At 33.9% G+C, this 21,475-nt stretch overlaps 2 protein-coding genes across 2 annotated transcripts; both read right to left on the bottom strand.

Moving 5' to 3' along the window:
- Nucleotides 1-4,075: 4,075 nt before the first annotated feature.
- On the bottom strand, nucleotides 4,076-9,071 carry shams (glucoside xylosyltransferase 1 shams). The gene is made up of 4 exons (XM_077437349.1): nucleotides 8,760-9,071; nucleotides 7,069-7,369; nucleotides 6,808-7,000; nucleotides 4,076-4,877 (listed from the first exon to the last, which is right to left on the bottom strand). The coding sequence occupies exons 1-4, from the start codon at nucleotides 8,927-8,929 to the stop codon at nucleotides 4,405-4,407; spliced, it is 1,137 nt and encodes a 378-aa protein (XP_077293475.1). The 5' UTR covers nucleotides 8,930-9,071; the 3' UTR covers nucleotides 4,076-4,404.
- A 2,742-nt stretch (nucleotides 9,072-11,813) lies between these two features.
- LOC143917190 (salivary protein Tsal2A-like) lies at nucleotides 11,814-14,967 on the bottom strand. Its single transcript, XM_077438652.1, has 2 exons — nucleotides 14,622-14,967; nucleotides 11,814-13,281 (listed from the first exon to the last, which is right to left on the bottom strand). Exons 1-2 carry the CDS (start codon nucleotides 14,686-14,688, stop codon nucleotides 12,239-12,241), a joined length of 1,110 nt encoding a protein of 369 aa, XP_077294778.1. The 5' UTR covers nucleotides 14,689-14,967; the 3' UTR covers nucleotides 11,814-12,238.
- Nucleotides 14,968-21,475: the final 6,508 nt, after the last annotated feature.

The following is a 21,475-nucleotide window of genomic DNA, read 5'->3' as shown; positions in this document are numbered from 1 at the left end:
ATGTATCATAGAATAATTGATAAGTTGTTGTTTATATTTCATATTTTTGAAGTCTGTAATTTTTATATTATATATGAATTATAAATATTATAAAAAGTATTTAATTTATAATATATACATACATATTAATTAAAAGTAATTAGGTACAAACTTTGATCTTACCAACAATTCCAACGTAAACAATAGTGAAATTATTTATGAATTCTAAATAATTCTAATCGTTAATATATGTATGTTCTGATTATATATGTATATGTATATTTTCACTTTGTAACACTTATAAAATTTAGGGGGAGGATGTGAGCAATTTAAAATGAGATGCCACCAAGAATAGAGATGTTCCCTTATTCGTCTTGTCGTACGGATAATGTAGAATGTAATTTTTTGGGTATGCAAATATACTTGTATGTATATAACGGCCGTATCGAATTACATTTCTGGATAAGTTTTTAAGTACTTTAGGTTCTGTGCATAATAGAAAAGCAAGAACGGATCTAATTTTTATTTAGGATTACGCAGCCAGAGTGATAGTATTTTTGATAAATATTAGGTTATTCTTTAGGAAATTGCATTTATTATTACTACTACTGTATATGTATATTGTACGTATATTATATGTATGTGTGTAAATGTATTGTTTTGAACTTGCTATGCAAACAAACGGACGGGGATTATATTGAATTTCGTTTTTGATATATAGTCATTTTGTATGGCAAGAATTGAGAGTCAGACACACACGGTGAAAAACACAAACTACTTTTCTTCAAAATGACGATGACGATGAGTGGTGGTGGATCGTCGTCGTCGTTGGTCGGTCGCTTAATGAGTTACATGATATATAGCTGTAAAAATAAACATATTTTTCATAATTGTAGAAAATTTTCAGTGATTACATTAAGTTTTGTATTTTTTCACTGCCAGTATTTCACTATCATGTAAGTGATTAGGTTTAAATAATAAAAATAGCATAAATTTAATTTTTGTATTTCGACATTTTTATAATAAAATAGAAGAAAAATTTACGATTTTTTTTTTTTATCACTTTCCAATCTGTATGTTTTATGTATCTAATATATAATTTCGAAAGAGACTTTGTATCAGTGGCGTGCGGTGAAATTCTCTATTTGTCGTCCAGCCATACTTAATGTGCACGGGCAGGATAAGTAAGTAAGGCTGTGCGACAAAAAGATAGAGAATTTCACCGCACGCCACTGCTTTGTATGTAAGTATATATTTATCTTTGGTTGGGAATTTCGTAAACAAGTCAAAATTTCTATGACAACGAGTTGATGTTATATTTCGATTCAAATAAATTTAATAAAAAAATAAATGAATATTTACTATTAGATTCGCCATGTTTACGCTGTTTATATTACAAATACTGAGCGAAGCCGGGTAAAACAACTGGTTATATGTATATATAGGCAACAAATTATTTGGTTAGTTTATAATTCCAAAAGTGATCTGTAAAAAAGTTTAAAATTTATCAGTAATCTAATATATTGTTACGTACACCGTGTAAGTGCAATTGGATTAGGTCGAGTAGCATCCCAGAGACTATGACCGCTATAATTGGTTTCGAGGATTATCTCCAGGCTTAACAATGAGATACCCCCGAATGCACTTAGCGGTAACTCGGTCGCATTCCGGTAGAGTTCTCAGAACCCACAGCAGTAGCGTGGGACCGACCTCCGTGGCACATCTAGTACGTGACCATAACAATAGGTAAACAAACCGGACGTCGAAGATGCCCCGAGAGACCTATCCGTTATAAGGCGGTACTTAGGCTATATCAAGATATTCTGGACGGAGCACTGCCAGTGCGTGTATCTCCTTAATCACCAATAAATGCTGTGACACGACTTTGGCCTTTTACTTGGATCCTCCACCCACCCCTACGCAACAATATGTATAATTTCGAAAGAGACTTTGTATTTAAGTATATATGTATCTTTGGTTGAGAATTTCGTAAACAAGTCAAAATTTCTAAGACGATGAGTCGATTTTTTTTTCGATTCAAATAAATTGAATAAAAAAATAAATGAATATTTACTATTTATTAGATTCGCCATGTTTGCGCTGTTTATATTACAAATGCTGAGCGAAGCCGGGTAAAAAAACCGGGTTATATATATAGGCAACAAATTATTTGGTTAGTTTATAATTCCAAAAATGAAAAAATTATCAGTAATGTAATATTTAATTTCGAAAGAGACTTTGTATGCAAGTATCATTGGTTGGGAACTTCGTAAACAATACAAAGTTTATATGACGACAATTCAATTGGTTGAATGCTATTTTTTTTTCGATTCAAATAAATTAATAAAAAAACCAAATGAACATTTACTATTAGATTCGCCGTGTTTACGCTGTTTATATTACAAATACTGACCGAAGCTAGGTAAAAAAAAAATAATTATAAACTTGATCGGTAGCTTATTCTAAATGATCATTAGAATATAATAAACGATCAGTAAATTATTCATTTTTGTTCAGTAAGTAATTACTTTTTTATCAATACATAAATCCTTTCTGGTCAGTATTTTATTTAAATACTGATCAAAAAGGATTTTTATCGGTGAAATTATAATTTTTGACAGTTGGATGATAGCGCGTCGCACCGCTACTGTCCATTCCTACTCTTCTCATGGTCCACACACCGTAATATCCATCCAAACACATCGCAATTTTTTTTTTTAAAGTTTTAGTTCATCAATATTTTCCCAAAAAAAAACATATCTTAGCAGCCAACACTTATTTATTTAAGGGTCAGGCTAGGTTAGGTGAGGTTAGGGTTGGACCTATTCATTTAAGATTATATTGTTAAGGTCGGTATTATTCAGTCTCACTGAGACAGTGATAGTGAACTGAACCTGGAGCGAGGGGGTTGAAAGCAAAGAGGGGGGAGATTATTAAAAGGATGATAATTTATCAGGATTTTTTATACTAGGAGCCATAATGCGATGTGGCAACACTAATGATTTTCTTGCTGTCAAAATCAAATGATCATTTTTAAATGATATTACTGATCATCTTATAGTAATTAATTATCAACCGTTTCATTTTATTATCTGATCATTTTGGTTTAATAGCTGATTAATTATTTATCCAAAGACGCTTTCTTCGACTGCTTTATAAGGAGCAATATGGGATTTACCCATATTTATTTCCTTCACAATTCGTCACGGGTATGGTCAGCTACACTTCTCTTGAACACAGGAGGAGTGTTGCCCTCATCAAGTTCTTGTTTTCCATATTTAGAGGCTTTATCTCCTGTCCGTCTATCCTGGCTGAGTTGGGCCTTCATGCTCCGGAGAGTGTGATATGGACCCGCCATCGTCCCCTTTTTACATATCTTCTTTACGTTTCACTTACGATTACAATTCAGGAAAAAGTTTGCCTCTTATCCGATCGTTTTCATACATTACCATATTGCTCATTTTGGTCATCAATATAAGTAAATGGATCCTCTGTCATTACGATAGAGATAAAATATCGTTTAAGAAGCTTTTCAAGTCCGAACATTTTTAATCTCGGTGACAGTTGGTAGTCATTAATTTTATACATAGATGGCGGTAGTAAAAAAAAAATATTTGTGTTTTTATTCAAAGTAATAATTTTATATACAAATTATTCACACTCCTCTGGCTAGAACTGTGGCTTATAGTAATTTTCCCATTCCTCGTGGCCTCCGATAGTGCCATTGACATTTGTCACATCTCTCGTCATTTTCTGCACCACTTCTTAAGTTACGTCGTGACCAATTAGAACGGTTGAGTTGAACAGTTTATGTCATGTTTATTTATTTTTCTCCATTTCTTTTCTTCTATTTATGTATTTTCACTTGTATTTTAATGTACTTTTTTCCATTTTTAATCTGTTTAGCACACTCATCGCTTTGGAGCAATCTGTTAGACGAGTGTGCTTGATTAATTGATGTATAATAAAATAAAATAAAAATTTAGTTTAATAACTGAGTATATGACAACTGATCATTTATATAATACTCACTGATAATTTTGAAATATTAACTGACAATTTAGTTATTTTTGTTGATCAAAAGCTGAATAAATTACTGATCCATTATATATGTATTGTGGTAGGAAATGGTAATATGAAACATTGAAAATATTACAATATAAATTATTTTATTCTATGCGATATTTGGTAACATACATATGTAACTATAACACCATACGGATCAAAATTATAATCTCGTAAAAATAATACATCGTATTTAAAATAATACATTTAGCGTTGGGCCTGATCCCAGATGAAAATGTGTGGACTCTCAATCCACAAACTGATATATCTCTAAGAGCGGGCCTGTCTCGTTTGTCACTGTGTCGATGTGCAGCGACGGCTTCGTACCCAAACAACGGACGTACATTTTCATATTAACACTTATTCTACGTTGATGGTCTTTTCCAAATACTGTCTCGGTAATTTAGTGAAAGCGTCTTCGAGTTTGCCACAGTTGGACTCGGGCGCTGATCTCAAGTTGGCGAGCATCGGAACCAGGAAGTTTTTGTACGGATCGCTGCCGAGTTTGTATTCCTGGGCTGCTTTGTGCACTGCGCTGAAGGCGGGCTGGTTCGCCGAGTGGAATGCGCTGCGGCTGCCGTGCAACACTTGGGCTCCGTGCTCGGCAGCCGGTGGACAGGCCGGTCCGTAGGTGCACTGATCAGGTCTGTAATTGGCGTCGCATTCCAGAAGGTAGAGTTTCTCCGGATGATAGTGGAAGATTATGTTTATTATGTCCTGGTCGCCCCACGTGAGTTGAGTCCGCCACTGGCTGTAGACACTCGTCACGTATTTCTCCCATTGAAATTCACGCATCCTCGTCAGGTTCATCAGCATCACCCCCGAGTTGACACCTTGAAATAAATTAGAACAATATTGAGAAATTGATTACTATTATATGTATTAGAATGGAAATTCATATCTAAACGTATATACGAATACAATAACAAAAGAAAAAAACTTCCATATATTATATAAAATATTTGCTACCAATTTTGCCTCTTGGCAGAGAATTTGCCGCCACCTATTGAAAATTAATTTAATTAATTAATTTTTCTATTGGTGTTTTATATTGTTTATTATATGTAGGTAGGCAGAGAAATGTTATAATTAGTGGCCGGTTGTAAATGTTCGCCGAACCTTTTTTTTTGCACTCTATCTTTATAAATAGAGCAAAACCACCCCGATTCCTGGAAAAAGCACGCTCTCTATCCGCAGTCTAGTTATAATAATAGAAGTGCCTTTAACAATGCTTTGTTTGTGTCAATAATACGCGGTACGTTTCCATAACTATGCTACAACGCACGGAATATAATCAGGGTCATCACATATTCACTACAGAAATTAAAGTTTTATTTTGATATAGGTTTATTTACTTTTAAAGATGGGCGTTGGTGGCCAATCCGTTTCTTTACTCAGTTGCGGATTTTTTTATCCACTTTTTTTGTATTTGTCTGTCTACAAATTAATGTGTAACGTATAGTTTCAACAAAAATATGTATAATATAAAATGAACGCTGTTTATATTAATTAAACTTAATTAATTGGTTATTAAATATAATTGAGTATTCGGCGCCACCAAGAGAAATGATTTTGCATTTATATAAAAATATTTTTTACATTTCTCTGGTGCCAACCCCGAAATTTTATGTAGAATGCGGGCGATCGCCATGACACTTTTAAAACTACGATGTCAATTGAATAATATGTTACTTAAATGATCAATTTACATATTGTGTGTTTTTGAATGCATTGTGCAATTTTAAACGATGCACTCGCCCATCTTGCGAGTAATATAAACAAACAGAGATGTTTTTATCGGACATGCATCGACCACTAAGCATCAAATACGACTGATGCTAAGATTATTTGAAAAGGTCTGTGGACATTCCTCACTTAACAGTATGACGCCTAAAGCCACTTATATTATTATAAAATTTCTCTGTAAGTAGTTGTGTAGTTTTTACATTTTTTTCATATTAAACAATTAAATATAAACATTAAATTAAATATATTTAAAAGGTATTTGAAAAAAATAGGCCCACGTGCAGATCGAACACAGAACCAACACATTTATTTTAATTTTAATTTAATTTAATAACTTCATATGCCATAACCCATGCGATGATATTTCATCGGGTACAACACTAGTTGTATCATATTCATATCTAATATCTCAAACAGTATAATAGACTAGTGGTTATTTATTTATATATAATTTTAGCTATTAGCTAATTTAAAAATACATCTTAGTAACTTAACTCTAAAATTTTATATTTAACTTGTACTGTCTTTCACAGAGGTGTCTCCTCGCACCTCGCAAGAATGCATCCAGGGTCTTAGAAGACCTGATGCACTCATGAGCACACCCCTGTGAGTATAAGTTATAATGTTAGCACATAATACTTTGAACATAGTGGTCACGGGTTCAAATCCCGCTGGTTTCTACTGGCAAAACCTTGAATTTGTGACTCCAGGTCAATCGTTGCCTATCAGAGTTTGCCAATTTATTTGATTTTCATTGAAACGGTTCCAACAAATTGACAACTTTACCCATTTTCTCGCAAATCTCAAGTTTTTAGCAATCTCAAATTTCGCTGAATTGTATAAAATGCTGCAAATTAACAAATCTGACCATAGATGTCTCTGTGGGTGTTAATTGATATGTATTTACTTTGTATAATACTTCAAATGTACAATGTCTCTGGCCAGTTTCAGCTTACCTGTTAAGCTTCCTGATATAGATTAAAAAAAAAAAAATGTAGAATTATCAATTATACATACCGAGTTTTCCATAATACGGATGTTTTGCAAATCTGCTATACCAAGATACGTTAGAATCCTCATGTTCGAAAGCCAAAGCTGCCATATGCGATGCGTTGAACTTGTTGAAGTTTCGCCATAGTAAGTCTATCGAGCTTAAAAATAAAGTGTCCGTATCCACGTAGATGAGAGAGTCGATGTGAGTTAAAATGGTCTGCCGAAAAAATTGCCAATATTAAAATATGTATGTAAATTGTTTAATGTCAAATCGGCGAAACTCACCGGTAGGAATAGTCTCTGCGAAGCGCACGGTTTGAAGAGTTTCCGCCACTCGTCCGTGTTCTTGTCTGGAAACTTCAGCGGCAGCACTTCGTATTGGAACGACCCGTTGAGCATTTGCTGCCAGTCGGATAGTCTTTCCTTGAAATCTGATAGCAGATTGTCGTCGGCGATTATTATAAACTTGAGGTTTAGTTTGGTTGAGAATAGTAGGCATGATTTGAGCATAGTCAGGGTTTCCTCCAGTCGTTCGCCGCATGCTACCACGGCTAATACTACGTCTCGTACTATTTGTGATTTTGAACTGAAAGAATAAAGATGGGTTTGATATTTTCTATGAATTGATATGTATAAACGGTCGTTTTCTTAGCCATAATTAGGACAACAATTTAATTTACAACTATCTATGATGTTTGAATGAATTAAATGAAACTATTTAAAATTAACTAAAAGCAGATGTGCAAACTGAAAAGTTCCTGTTTGCATTGGTTTTGGTTCAGTGTCATCAAGGTTTTGTTTTTGATATGGTTTTCAATTCCAAAATTACAATAGCAGTTATAGTTTGTATTTACAATATTTTTTTTTCATGATTTAATAAAAACTAACTAGTCATTAATGACGTTTATTACAATATCTATGTTTTTTGTTATATAGGTTTTTCATTTCAAATTAAACCTTTTTATTTCAAATTGACCCCTTTTCAATGTCAAATGAAATGAAAAAGGGCTAATTTGAAATGAATAAAGGTCAATTGAAATGAAAAAGGGTCAACTTGGAATTAAAAACCTGTACAAAAAAATAAATAAACCATATTCTTCAAATAAATAAACCATATATAGTCATTAATGACGTTTATTACAATATCTATTTTTTTGTTATATAGGTTTTTCATTCAAAATTGACCTTTTTTCATTTCAAATTGACTTTTTATTTCAAATTAAACCTTTTTAATTTCAAATTGACCCCTTTTCAACGTCAAAGGGGTCAAACGAAATGAAAAAGGTTTAATTTGAATTGAAAAAGGCCTAATTTGAAATGAATAAGTCTCAATTGAAATGAAAAAGGGTGAATTTGGAATGAAAAACCTATATAAAAAAATAAATAAACCATATTTTTTTTTATTAAATTTAAATATACATAATAACATATCGTATTATTTATATTATAAATAACACACATTTTCTATCTGTTATTTAACGAGTTTTCAAAAACAAACAAGCAAACCAAAGTCAGATTCGACAGATAATACTTAAAAAAATGTGTAATTTTTTTTGTATTGGTTCAAAATTTGACTTACATCTTTGTTCAGCGCATAAAATATTATAAAGATACAAAAAAAAGCTTTCAGTAGTATTTTACTTAACAAAACCTAGTATAGTAAAAAAATAGTGAGAAGGTTCAAATAACTCAACATAAAAACATTCCTTTCTGAATATGTTGTATATAAAAAAATATTATTTCCAAATCGAAAAATTAATGTGTTGATCCAGAAATAGTTAATTTAATTTTCTTCAAGAGTGTAAGGAGGCTGCTTTGAAAGATGAAAAATGCATCAGTAAGTGTGAAGAATGAACGGTGCAACGTTCAAGAAACGAAATTGTCAAATACGCAGCATTTTTCATGGTGGAGGTGGAGGGTTTAAAATAATTTCAAATTCAGGGGTTTTGTCTAAGCCTAAAGGAAGTGATTGTAACCTTTGTGACAGTCGTTGATTAGAATTCGTTGAGTCCGTTGTGTTTGGTTTAGTGCGTTCCCCGGCTCCGATCCACGAGAGTTGGTCATTTTTGGCGAGCGTGTAGTACAGATACACTAACAGCAGACAAAGCAATAGCTTCAGAAGCCAATTTCTCTTGAATGATATCATCTTTTAGTCATATTTGAGAGGGAAAGGAACGCGACGACCGGTCCAAACATTTGGACGCCAATCGCCAGCGCCACATCTGACGTTTCCTTGTTTGTTTTTAAACTTTGGCCGTAACGTTTCGTTTACCTCGCTGTGCCTATCTGCTATATTTTATGGGGTTCGGTGATTACTGGTCGCAAATTACTCGTCACAAAGTCACTAAAATCTCTATAACGGAACATCTGGCAGCCGAAAAAGTCCATCATACTAACGATAACTATCATAGTAACGAGAACTCGAGTGCCAAATATTGTGTATTCGCGATTTTCATGGCAAAAATTGTCTTTGTGACCACCCCAATGTGACGAATAGTCCAATTACCATTTTATGGGTTCGGTGATTACTAGTCAAATGTGAACCGGTCACAGGACAACCGGTCGCTCTAGATCGGTCACACCCGAAAATTGATCACGAAAAAACTGATTATTACTGAATTATTATTCACATTGCGGTTTTCATAGCAAGACAATTTTTGCTATGAAAACCGTGGTAATTGGACTATTCATCACATTGGGGTGGTCACAAGGACAATTTTTGCCATGAAAATCGCGAATACACAATATTTGGCACTCAAGTTCTAGTTACTATGATAGTTATCGTTAGTATTGTAAGACAGGGAAGGTATGTTGACCGTATCCCGGTCTAACGAAACACGTGTGTGTTGTGTAGTTTGAAAGAGGATCGTTTATTTGCGTTCAATTGGTACAATGGTTATTGTATGTACGAAGAGGTTTCTTCGGAGAAGTGATCTGTTTGAACTCCAGAGGCTCACTCTGCCGGTGGAGGTTGCTGCGTTGCTTTATAAACGTTTTGGGTTGAAGTGTGTCGTGTGCACATCTTTTGTTGTTGGTACTCGCGCTGCCCTAGTTATGCTGCGAGCGTGGTTTTATGGGTTCATACGCCTGGACGTAGTTCGTGGTTTTTATGGGTTCAGTGTGTTCTTCCTTTGTTTCCCAGATACGTGTATAGAAACACGTGTCGACCTTTTGACGAGGCGAGCGTGTGCCATGCGTTAATGACTTTCCTAGATATGTGTCGCAGTGACCTGATGAGATCATTTCAGTTGTACTATATGCCTAGAGTATGATGGACTTTTCGGCTGCCAGATGTTCCGTTATAGAGATTTTAGTGACTTTGTGACGAGTAATTTGTGACCAGTAATCACCGAACCGAAAACCGTGAATGCGGAATATTTGGCACTCGAGTTTTCGTCAGTATGATAGTTATCGTTAGTTTAGTTACGTACGCCGCGGATTAAGCGAATAGAATCCCAGAGACTGTGTGACCGTTCAAGGATTATCTGTTTAACGGATATCTGTTAACGGGTTAACTAAGTGCATACCGTGCGACTGGTATAAGTGGTTTCAAGGATTAGCGACAGGCTAAGTGCAAGTAAGCTAAACAATGATTGCACTTCTCATACCGTGGGAATACATATTCGAATACGTGACTATACAGTAGGTAAACAGATTAGACGTCCTGAGAGATCTACCCCTTATAAGGCGGTACGTAGGCGATATCATGTCATTCTGGACTGAGCGCTGTCAGTGCGTGTATCTCCTTAATCATCAATAAAGGCTGTGAAACGACTGTTGGCCTTTTACTTGGATCCTCCACCCACCCCTACGCAACAGTATTGTGGCGGCTCGCTATACGACATGGTCGAGTTTGGTCACCTTCCTGCGAGTGGGGACCAACTCGATTGTGCTCGGAGCTTGCTACCTCACTCTGCCTTCAGCTGTCATAAATAAAACACGTGCATCAACATGCCAGTCGTCTCATTCGTTCATCCCCCATAGTATGATGGACTTTTCGGCTGCCAGATGTTCCGTTATACAGATTTTAGTGACTTTTGGGGGAGCACTTTGTGACCAATGATCACCGAACTTCGGTGATTACTCGGTGGTAGCCTTACGACATACGAAAGTTTGTTGTGGTTGTACCGGCCGCGCCAAAATGGCCAGTATCTCTCTTTCGTTTCGACCGCTGCCCCGTGAAGATGTCTTCCTGCAGCTCGTTTCCTCACTCCCGAATCACCAGCTCGAGACTAGTGATGCAGCTGATACTTGGAAATGAGCTCCAGTATTCGGCCAAGGTTGAAGTGAGGAAGCCTGATCTGTCTTTGTATCGAAGGCAGGCAACGTAGCCACGCGTGTTGGTACAATAACCTCAAACCACGCCGTGCTTGTTTGTTTGTACACAAACTTCTCCATCTTTCCCCCTGCTTGCTCTCTGTACATTTAAAGTTAAAATACAGATGCTTACAAACAGATTTACGACCTGTTGCTATTGATATAATTCCCGCCAAATCCTTCGCCCCACACATTACACGCATATGCACGCTGTACGAGAGAGGGAGACAGAGAGAACCATAAAGACCAGAGGCGACGACTATTTTTTTTGTTTGTATCGTAGCAACGACCTGTTTATTATAATATCATCAGCAGCGAAGAAAATACCGACCCTAATTTAAACTAACCTAACCCTTAAATAAATAGGTGTTGGCTGGTAAGATATGTTTTTTTTACTAACCTCTTATACGTTTCACATGGTTTTCGTGTAAGCGGTAAGTTTTATTTCATCAATATTTTCACCAACTAATGGAGACTTAAAAATATTTATTCTGCGGAAAAAATATATAGCATATTTAAAATATTAGCCAACAGTATGGCTTAATGGTAACGTGTATATTTAGCAACAAGTGCTCAGTGGGTTCGATCCGCCATACTGCTGGTTAGATTTGGGGATATTTGTTACTCCAAATTGATCTTTTCTTATCAGAGTTTGCCAATTTTATATGATCACTGTTGAAATGGTTTCTCAAAATCGGCAAAAAACCACCTTTCCTGTTGTCACAAATTTTCTGTATTTATTGTGTGAATAATTTGTAAAAATTATGTACAAAATTTAAATCCGTAGATGTCTCAATGGATTAATGATGTAATTAATTAATTAATTAATTGTTTGGAAATACTAGTCTATTCAAAAAATAAGACGTGTTTTTAACTATTTTTAAAATGTTTGAAGGAAATTTGTGAAAAGTCGTGTAGTTTTTTAAGAACACTATTTTTATTCTGTAATATATTTTATAATGTCGAAAACTAATGATGAAATGTACAACACACATAAGCAGCAGTTTAAACCACCACGGAAAATGAAAATACAGCAATCACATGAAACAAGGTATATTAAGAAATATTTTGATCTGTACATAGATGTCACTATGAAACACATTTTTGAAAAGCGCACAATTTAATCATTACGGAACGCTTAAACATGATATATGCTTTTAAAATCTTGCAGCTTACAACAGAAGGTATACCCCATACCTGGCCTATCATAATTATCATTTTTCAGCAAACTCTTAAGCCACGGCACCGTGCTGCAAATACTTTCGCAAAACACTTGAGCTTTCAGCTGTTTCAGAGAAGCGTACGGATCGTTCAGAGTGATAATGGCGACACCATTTTTTGACTTCTTTTCGTAGGCCACTGCCCAAACGAACTGCGGAATCATTTCTTTATTTTTGCGAAAGTACACAACTTTGCCATCGTGAGAAATCAACGATTGATGAGTACCAAAGATCAAATCGATCGAATCTCTATTAGTATTTGCATAATCTTCGATGTCTCGGTTCACACTTCGCCAGTTCCCTTCGACGACACTCTTCCAAAGTCCGACATTGTTGATTGGATATTTCACAGCATCTTGAAGCTGTTCGTTGAGTATACCCTGTGGAATTAATTTCTGCACTGTCATATAGTCGTAGAGCAATTCGTGATCGTTGGCTAAAAGAGTGTTCAGTGTATTTTCATCGTTGGCTCCAATTAGGTCTCTGAATACGGGGATCTTCTCAAAAAAGTCGTATAATTTTTCATCAGAGTTTACAGTCGCATCTCTCGATAAGTGAACTCGTGCAAATGTGATTCTGCTAATTTTTTTATTAAAACAAACTTCGGCCAATTTGACGTTTGCGCTTTTGATACTGTCGTAATATAGATAACACAAGCCCAGGCTCTTTTCATCGCAATTTTTGACGTTACATTTCATGATGTCGATGATTTTCAATTCGCAATCAAAATCGCTCGTCGATAGAATTTTCCCAGCGTCCGAAACTAATTTTCCGTTATCGCATACGGTTTTAATGGTCGACTTTTTTGGATATTTTTCGAAATTAAATTTTTGACACGAGACAGACGCATTGTTACCACTATTGATCACCACTGTGTTGTTTTGAGTCGGGAAAAAATTTCCTTCAGATGTAAGCACAAAGGGTCGAAACCGAAGGGATGATAAATTGATTCTGCACGACTCTGAAACGAGAATGAAAAATTGAGAAGTACTTTTTTTGTTCGGTTTCAGTCGATAATTATCAAGCTGGACATGGAAAATTTCTTATTCTTATAAATTAAAAATTTATTAATTAATAGTTAAGCTCCACAGTCTTTGAAGAAACACTCAAGGTCCTGACTTAAAAGGAAATTTATCATTTAGCTAATTTTAGCGTTCAAAAGTTTTGAAGACCAGCATCTGAGGAGTGTCATTCATATACAGACGTGTGACACAATGGATGGACCACTAAGGTTAAATAGTAAAACAGGCTACTGAATGAAAATATGAACAAAAATTTGTGAAATTTACGATTGAATATGCTAGTTAGGGTTCAGGTAGTGACCCAAGTTGAAAAGAAAAAAAAGGGATTGAAGGGGGATGCAAAATCGGTCAATTAGCAGTTTTTCGCCTTTAGAATCTTTATATTAATTTTTTTTTATTTTAAATTATCAACAACTTCAAACAGCTTTGAAAATATTTATAAATTATTAATTTCAATATGTGAAATATTAGTCACAATAAGATACTGACTTAAATTGGAAATTCATTAGAATAAATCGACCAATTAAGATTATGATAAAACAGTATAATATTTCCTAGGAAAATTATCATAGGAAAGATCCTATAAAAATACTAAAATCGAATAAATAATAAATAAGTCCACTTATATGAGGTGGATGCGTTTATGTTTAACACCGAGAGGTTACCGGGTTCGATCCTGTGCTAATCTTTAATACTGCTGGCCAGACTTGGATATTTGTGACTCCAAGTCAGAGTCTGCCAATCTGATTTCATTATAGAAATGAACAATGTAAAAATATGTTATCGTACATATCACATTTTGAAACAAACTAAAAATGAATACCATGGATTATCCGCGCTTCCTTCCCCATCATTAGTTCGGATAACCAAAGCAAGCATTAAGCTATTATTTGTAATTTGATTTGATCCTTTTTCACACCGCTTCCAATTACAATAACACAATTGAATATATTAAAGTATATTAATTGAAACTAAACGAAATAATAACACTTACACACATTTGAATAAAAGAAGATAAAAACATCTCAGAAGAGAAACCTACTCTATATAGTATTAATGTGCGAAATTGCCACCACTTTTAGTTACACAAGAGACTTGATTGGTTTCTTTGAGAGAGCGATAAACACTCATCGACCCCATATTAGTTTTCTGCTCGTCTCTGAGTGACAATATACTTCTCGCCAATAATACCCAAGTATTGGATACATTCACGAGCGTATTGTTTCAACTCTGACAGAGTGAAAAAATAAAATGAAATTAAATTCATCGAATAAAATACCTTTGGCATCGATGTGGGTCAAGCCGACGACCGAAAATATGAAACAGCACAAAATTCGCACGTCCATATTGGCACTGATTGAAGTGTAACCACTGTGTGTAATTAAATTTTAAATAATGAACCGAGCGTTCAATTTATATAGCGTTGACCTGTAGATTAAATTAACTATGTTTCGTCATCACCTTTCAGCATAAACGACGAGCGTCGTTCTGCGAATTGTTTGCGCATTTTTTTAATCTACATATTAATTATTTATAAAAGCCACAGTGTGGTTGATAGCGAGACAAGAAGAGGAAAAAAAAAATAAGTCGCCTGCTAACGTCTATGGACGTAGCTTATTGATATTTATTCTCTTCTGGCTACAAGCTCTTTTACTTTGCTCGCAGAAAACTGGCTTTGAATTTTAATGCCAGCATACAGATCAACGCCCATTCATCCTTATAAACAATTAAATTAGCCAGCGAAATAAAACATTATGTAATTGCTTTTATTTCTCGTTAAATGAACGATAAGATGCTTCCGAGTATGTTATTGTTTTTTAGTACTATTAGAATTGCATGATAGCGTTTTATAAATATTGCTATATACGGATGTAAATATCGTGTTGTCATTCAGATAAATACTACATTAACAGTTACAACTCGTAAAGCGAACATTGTATAATTAATAAGCGTTTATCGCACCAGGGAAATGAGTCATATTTCAAACTAACGGTTATATACAATATTAGGCTTAAGACGAGATTTATCTGATATTTTAATTTTTAAAAATAATGAATATAACATACATATGTAATAGCATAGTTTTTTTTTAATTTAATTTAATTTTTTTACATTCATATATACAAATATACCAGGAAGGCTTAACAGGTAAACCCCAAATGCGCCTTCCTGGTCCACATAATTATTACATAGATACATGTAAATCTAAACAATATCTGACATCTATCGTCAGATATTACAAATATCGTATTAATACGATAAATAACGATGAATAACTTTCATGTAACAATACGAATTTTATATTCGATAAACAACCACAGAGATATCTATGGTGAGCAATATGGCGAAACCTAAGATATAACAATAACTAAAGGTTCGCAATAGAAAATTGGGATGGAAACGCCAATTTTACAGGAATCGTTTCAATGAAAATCAGAAAAATTGGCAAATTCTGATAAGAAACGATCGACCTTGACAAACCAAGGTCTGGCCAATAGCGAGACTTAGCGGGAACCGAACTCGTAACATCAAGTACGAGATAATTCAACATTCACCACTAGACCACGCTACTGGTTAATAGAATAAGCTTCAAATAATTCAAATAATTTTAATACCCATGCTGAGTAAATAAATATGTAGTCACTATTTGTTAAGGTTAATAAAATTGAATAAGTATGTAAATACTATAGTAATTTAAATTCAAAAAGTCAAAAACTTGTTGAGCATATTATATGTAGTATCATATAAAATTTATTGAGGTATATTTATTTGATTTTGCCTCGGAAAAAACAATTACAGAAACATTCTTATCATTAATTTATTTATTTTAAAGTTCAGACCATTGTGGAATTACAGGAATTCCTAATGCGCCTCAATGGTCAAAAAATTTTACACAAAAAAAAAACAAAATAACAATTAAACATAAATTAATACATTATGAAAATAATATACTAATCAATTATACATAAAAAATGCATTTAAATATAAATATCTGCAAATAAAAAACATCCCTGTGAGGCCCAAATGGAAGAGAGTAAATTAAAATTCCACTCATAAATCACAATCAATCATGAAAACAATGATGAGTGCAGACTACCAGATAAATGGGTTAGATGTATATAGACCAGTGGTTCTCAGGCGAAATTTTACCGTGGCCGCACATGTGATAATAGTGGTCCCATGGAAATGTCTGGTGGCCGCACCAAATTTAATCAAATAAATTAAAGTTACAAAAAAAGTGGATCAATTTATTCATAAAATAAAAGAAATTTTAAAATTTTGGTATCTATTTATTTAATAATAATGCAAATGGAAATTGCTCAATACTCCTTTCTTCCAATGCAAGCCGCATTGCTGCTTCTAAGTTTGCGTCTGTCAGCTATGTAGTTTCTAAATTTGTTTTTAATAAAGTGCATTACACTGAATGATCTTTCGCAATATACGATAGTGGGAAAAATAGACAATATTAATAAAGAAATTACTGCCAAATCTTTATATTGGTTTGTTTCATTGTCAACGTATATTTCCGACCAAAATTTTTGAACCGAAATATTATTAAAATGGTTATTAAGTACTTGATCATGACTAATTTCTAATAATGCATATTTAGCTCAGTTAATTAATCTCAATACTGAAAATGATTTTAATCTATTTTGTAGTTCTATGAAATTTTCATTTGTCATCATAATAAAAGGGGAAGATACAAAAGAAACAGTTTTAAAAATATTCAATTCTTCGAACCTTTTATCAAGTTCCAGATTCAGAGATTTTAGATACTCTATTATTTTAAGATTTAATTTTAATTTTGAAGTTGTTTCTGTCATCTTATCTATGAAATCACTTAAAGATTAACATCGATTAAAAATCATATGTACATAGATACAAATTTTCAGCATTTTATAATTCATTTATGAATTTGAGAAGACGTTTCGAATAAAAAATGAGATTGAAAATGCGGGTGTAAAAGTAGAACTTTTGTCTTGTGCAAGTTTCCATACATTTACGCTCAATTTGTATCGAAAATGCTGTCATAGTTATTAGTATTTCATAATGCTGCCGGTATGTGTGAGTTTGTCTGTACGGTTCAATATCGAATTTTGTTTTGTGATCTTTTTATATTCCTCAAATACATAGATAAAGTCATGGGTAGGTCACATCCGAATTTTTGTCTTTGCGTAGACACTTAATTAAACGGGTGCTTTTCGAATAGAAAACGGTTAATGATAAGCCTGCTTCACCGCGGTATAATATTTCAGGAGTTTCTTCCTTTGAAGAAAGTTACCCAGCATTTACTCGAAAACCTGGCGCAGAATGGCGACGTAATTAATGCGTGGAAGCATAAAAGTATGCAAAAAGAAGCGGCGGATGTGGCTTTCATGGGAAATTGCATTCGGACGCATTGTCGCGCAAAAGTGCACACAAATGTCTGAAAAAATGAAAAAGAGGGAATGGTGCTAGGTGTTCGTCCTTTCATATTACATATACATTATATTATATAACAGTTGGCGAACCTGCAATACGGATTTCGCGCATGCGCGTTCCCTTTCTTCCCGAACTTAATTAAAATTTCTCCACTTTGTCGCGTCCCAGTAATTATTATTGTGGAAAAATCTGTGTGAACGCCTCGCCAAATTGGAGATAGCCGCCACATATTTTTGCTTTTTTATCTCGGCTTTATATATAATATTTTTTTAAATATGTACTTATACTATTCCGAGCAGAGAAATGTTGTAATAATATAAGTGGATTTGGCCGTCATATTGTTTTCAAGTGAGGAATGTCCACGGACATTTTCAAATAATTACAACAACAGTCGTGTTTGATGCTTGGTGTTCGAAGCATGCCCGATAAAAACTTCTCTGTTTGTTAATATTACTCGCAAGATGGGCGAGTGCATCGTTTAAAATTGCACAATGCATTCAAAAACACACAATAAACAACATGGGATACATTTTCATAAGTAAATTGGTCATTGAAGTAACATATCAACTTCGTTACTCTCTAATGTTGGAACGAGTCCAAAGGAAATTCCTTAGATTTTTATATCTGAAGACATTTGGATTTTATCCATATCTGTTCCCTAGTGCCTTTGTCTTGGGATCTTTGGGTTTCAACTCCCTGGCAAAGAGAAGAGATTTATTTCTTGGGAAACATTTCGTCAAATTACTTAGAGGAGAGATTCACAATCCCGCTATCCTGGAGAAACTAAAATTCTGGGCCCCGGAAAATCATAGAGTTTTAAGAAAACATGATATATTTTTGCCAATTAGGGCTAAATCAAACGTGCTCATGAACTCCCCCCTCTCGAGAGCTGTTCAACTGCTTAAATTACTGGCACATTACTTGGACCTCTTCGACGCCAGTTATGTTGAGTTGGTGGAACACATCCTAAATAGCACGATATAAATCGTATTTCTTTGTTTTTATTTTGTGTACATATTTCTTACTTGATTTTTATTATTTTTGTATGACGTTTTTTTTATTTATGATTTTTATTATTTTTTTATGTTTTTTTTATTTATGATTTTTATTATTTCTTTATGATGTTTTTTATAATTTTTATGATTTTTATTATTTGTATTATAATCACATTGACGCTTTGGGGCTACCTGTCAAGTCTCTGTGGTATTGATTTTTTTTTTAAATAAAATAAAAATAAATAAAATAAAATATTATTCAATTAACATCTTAGTTTGACAGATTTTAAAAGTGTCATGGCGATCGTCCGCATTCTACATAAAATTTCAGGGGTGGCACCAGAGAAATGTAAAACATATTTTTAAATAAATGTAAAAACATTTCTCTTGGTGCCGCCGAATACTCAGTTATATTAATAACGGATTATTTATACATATTTTTGTTGAAACTATATGTACATTTCACGTTAATTGAAGAGTTTCCAAGGACAGACAAATACAAAAAAAGTGGATAAAATAATCCGCTAATTAAGAAAAGAAACGGATTGGCTACCAACGCCCAACTCCACCAAATACTTAAATTGTAAATAAATTCATATCAAAATAAAACTTTTATTTCTGTAGTGAATATGTTTTGACCCTGATTATATTTCGTGAGTTGTAGCGTACATATATGTATATGCGTAGTTATGGAGACGGTACGCTTATTATTTTCAAATTTATTGGTAAAGGAACTTCTATTAACATTTCTCTGATTCCCATTACATATATTAATGATTTCCAGCCAAATTAAAACTCTTGGATTGATAAACTTTTGATGAGTTCTAGGAAAATTTTATAAACACACTATTTATTTCCATTGATTTTATTTACATTAATATATATAAATTGCGCTCACAATTTACGTAATAGTAATATCCAATATGTACATATTCCTGGAATCGCATAGAATCTGTTGATATATTTTATGTAAAACTCAACATTTAAATTTAGGCACGTATGATAAGTATTTACGTTATTAAATATGACAAATTTATAATTGTTTTTTGTTTGAAATTTCAAGTAGGGTAAAATATAAATCGAATTCATCATAAAGTTTGTACTCCATAAGCAATAATTGTTATTTTAAACTAATATTGAAAAAAATATCGCATGATTTCCCAACCAAAATATTGTGATTATCATTTATGATTTTCCCGCACACCGATTACACACGAAAAATGGTTCAGAGACGAGATATGACTTTTCTTATACGTAGATCTATGCCCAGTCAACACGAATCTGGTAATAAAAAATGTCGATTGGCTCGAGATCCGGAGATATACATATGTGTTTTATAAATCGCGCGATTTTTCTATATCTTGGTATTGTTCGGTCGATGTCTCAAAATCTGACAATTTTCTGTTCAAAATGAACATTGGAATCTATAGTTGGGTATTTTATCTGTCATCTGTAGTACTTTTCAGCTTTCAAATCTCTCTAAGTAGTCGTCCAATTCAAATCAAAAATCAAAAGTACGTATTTTCACTTGGGATTTTTTCCCCACTGTTAATACTATTTTATATTGAGTATTTTCTATTGAAACATGTTTATTGGGATAGTGTTTTGGCCACACTATTTTTTTGTTTTCATTTAAAAGGGTTAATTGGAAGTGTGCTGAATTTTAAATCGGTAAAATTGCGAGCTGAAAACTCGTATTAGTTGAGCACGGCTTTGCTTTGTGTACACTATACGCTCGATTGGACTTCCCCCACTTTCAAATATAACAGATCATATTTATTTTCAATCGAACATGTACACTCCTTTACAAATCGCTCCAAAGCAACGACTGTACTAATACAGAAAATAAAAAAAAAATAAAAAATGGCAAACTTTGAAAGGAATCGATCGCCCTGGAGTCCAAGGTTTGGCCAACAGCTACTAGTGGGAATCGAACCATGACCACGCCGTTCTAAAGCATAATATACAATTCCACGCTACTGGATATTTGTATACGAGTACTTTAAGCAAAATAGAGTAGAGGGGGGGGGGGGGTTGTATGATTATTATGCTTCTAATACTAAAAGTAACTAATTTGAGGGGTACAATGAGGTCAACAAGATTATTATTATCAGGAGGTTTTTTCCAGTTTTTTTTTCACAGTAAGCTTTCCGGACATTCATACAACAAATCCTGAAAGTTCCATCGTAATCGGTTGAGAGGTTTGGGAGACTATACGAGACAGGCAGACAGAAGTTTTGTTAAAATCTTCGACAAGTTTTTGTAATAAGTTTAGTTGGCTAAATACACCAAAAATTTACGCGAAACTTATGTTACGTAAAGATTGGGCATCTGCCGTAGAAAGAAGTTCGTTGACTGGGAGATGTAATCATTTTGCAATACTTTTTTGCTTTTTATACTCAAATGAAATTCATGTATATATGTATGTATGTATGTACTAATCCCAGAGATAGTTTTATCTGCTATTTATCAGATATATACCAGGTTCGCATTGAAGGTATAGGGACAAAAGGTTATAGGTATATAATATAGTGGTTTTAACTGCTCACCTGGTATACAGGGGGTGGTTGGGTGGGTACGGTGAAACCCCTGGGGTACAATTCAGACATTTCTCCGGCACAGTGTTGATCCACTCCTTCTGCTACGTGTCCCACCAAACGCCACTCCAAACTATTTTCCTCTACATCATTCGTTTCCTCTCTTCATTGTGCGCTAT

Source organism: Arctopsyche grandis, chromosome 9 (genome assembly GCF_051622035.1).
Source record: "Arctopsyche grandis isolate Sample6627 chromosome 9, ASM5162203v2, whole genome shotgun sequence".
Lineage (NCBI taxonomy): Eukaryota > Metazoa > Arthropoda > Insecta > Trichoptera > Hydropsychidae > Arctopsyche > Arctopsyche grandis.
Note: the sequence above shows the minus strand (reverse complement) of the source record. Positions and strands in the feature narration are given on the sequence as shown.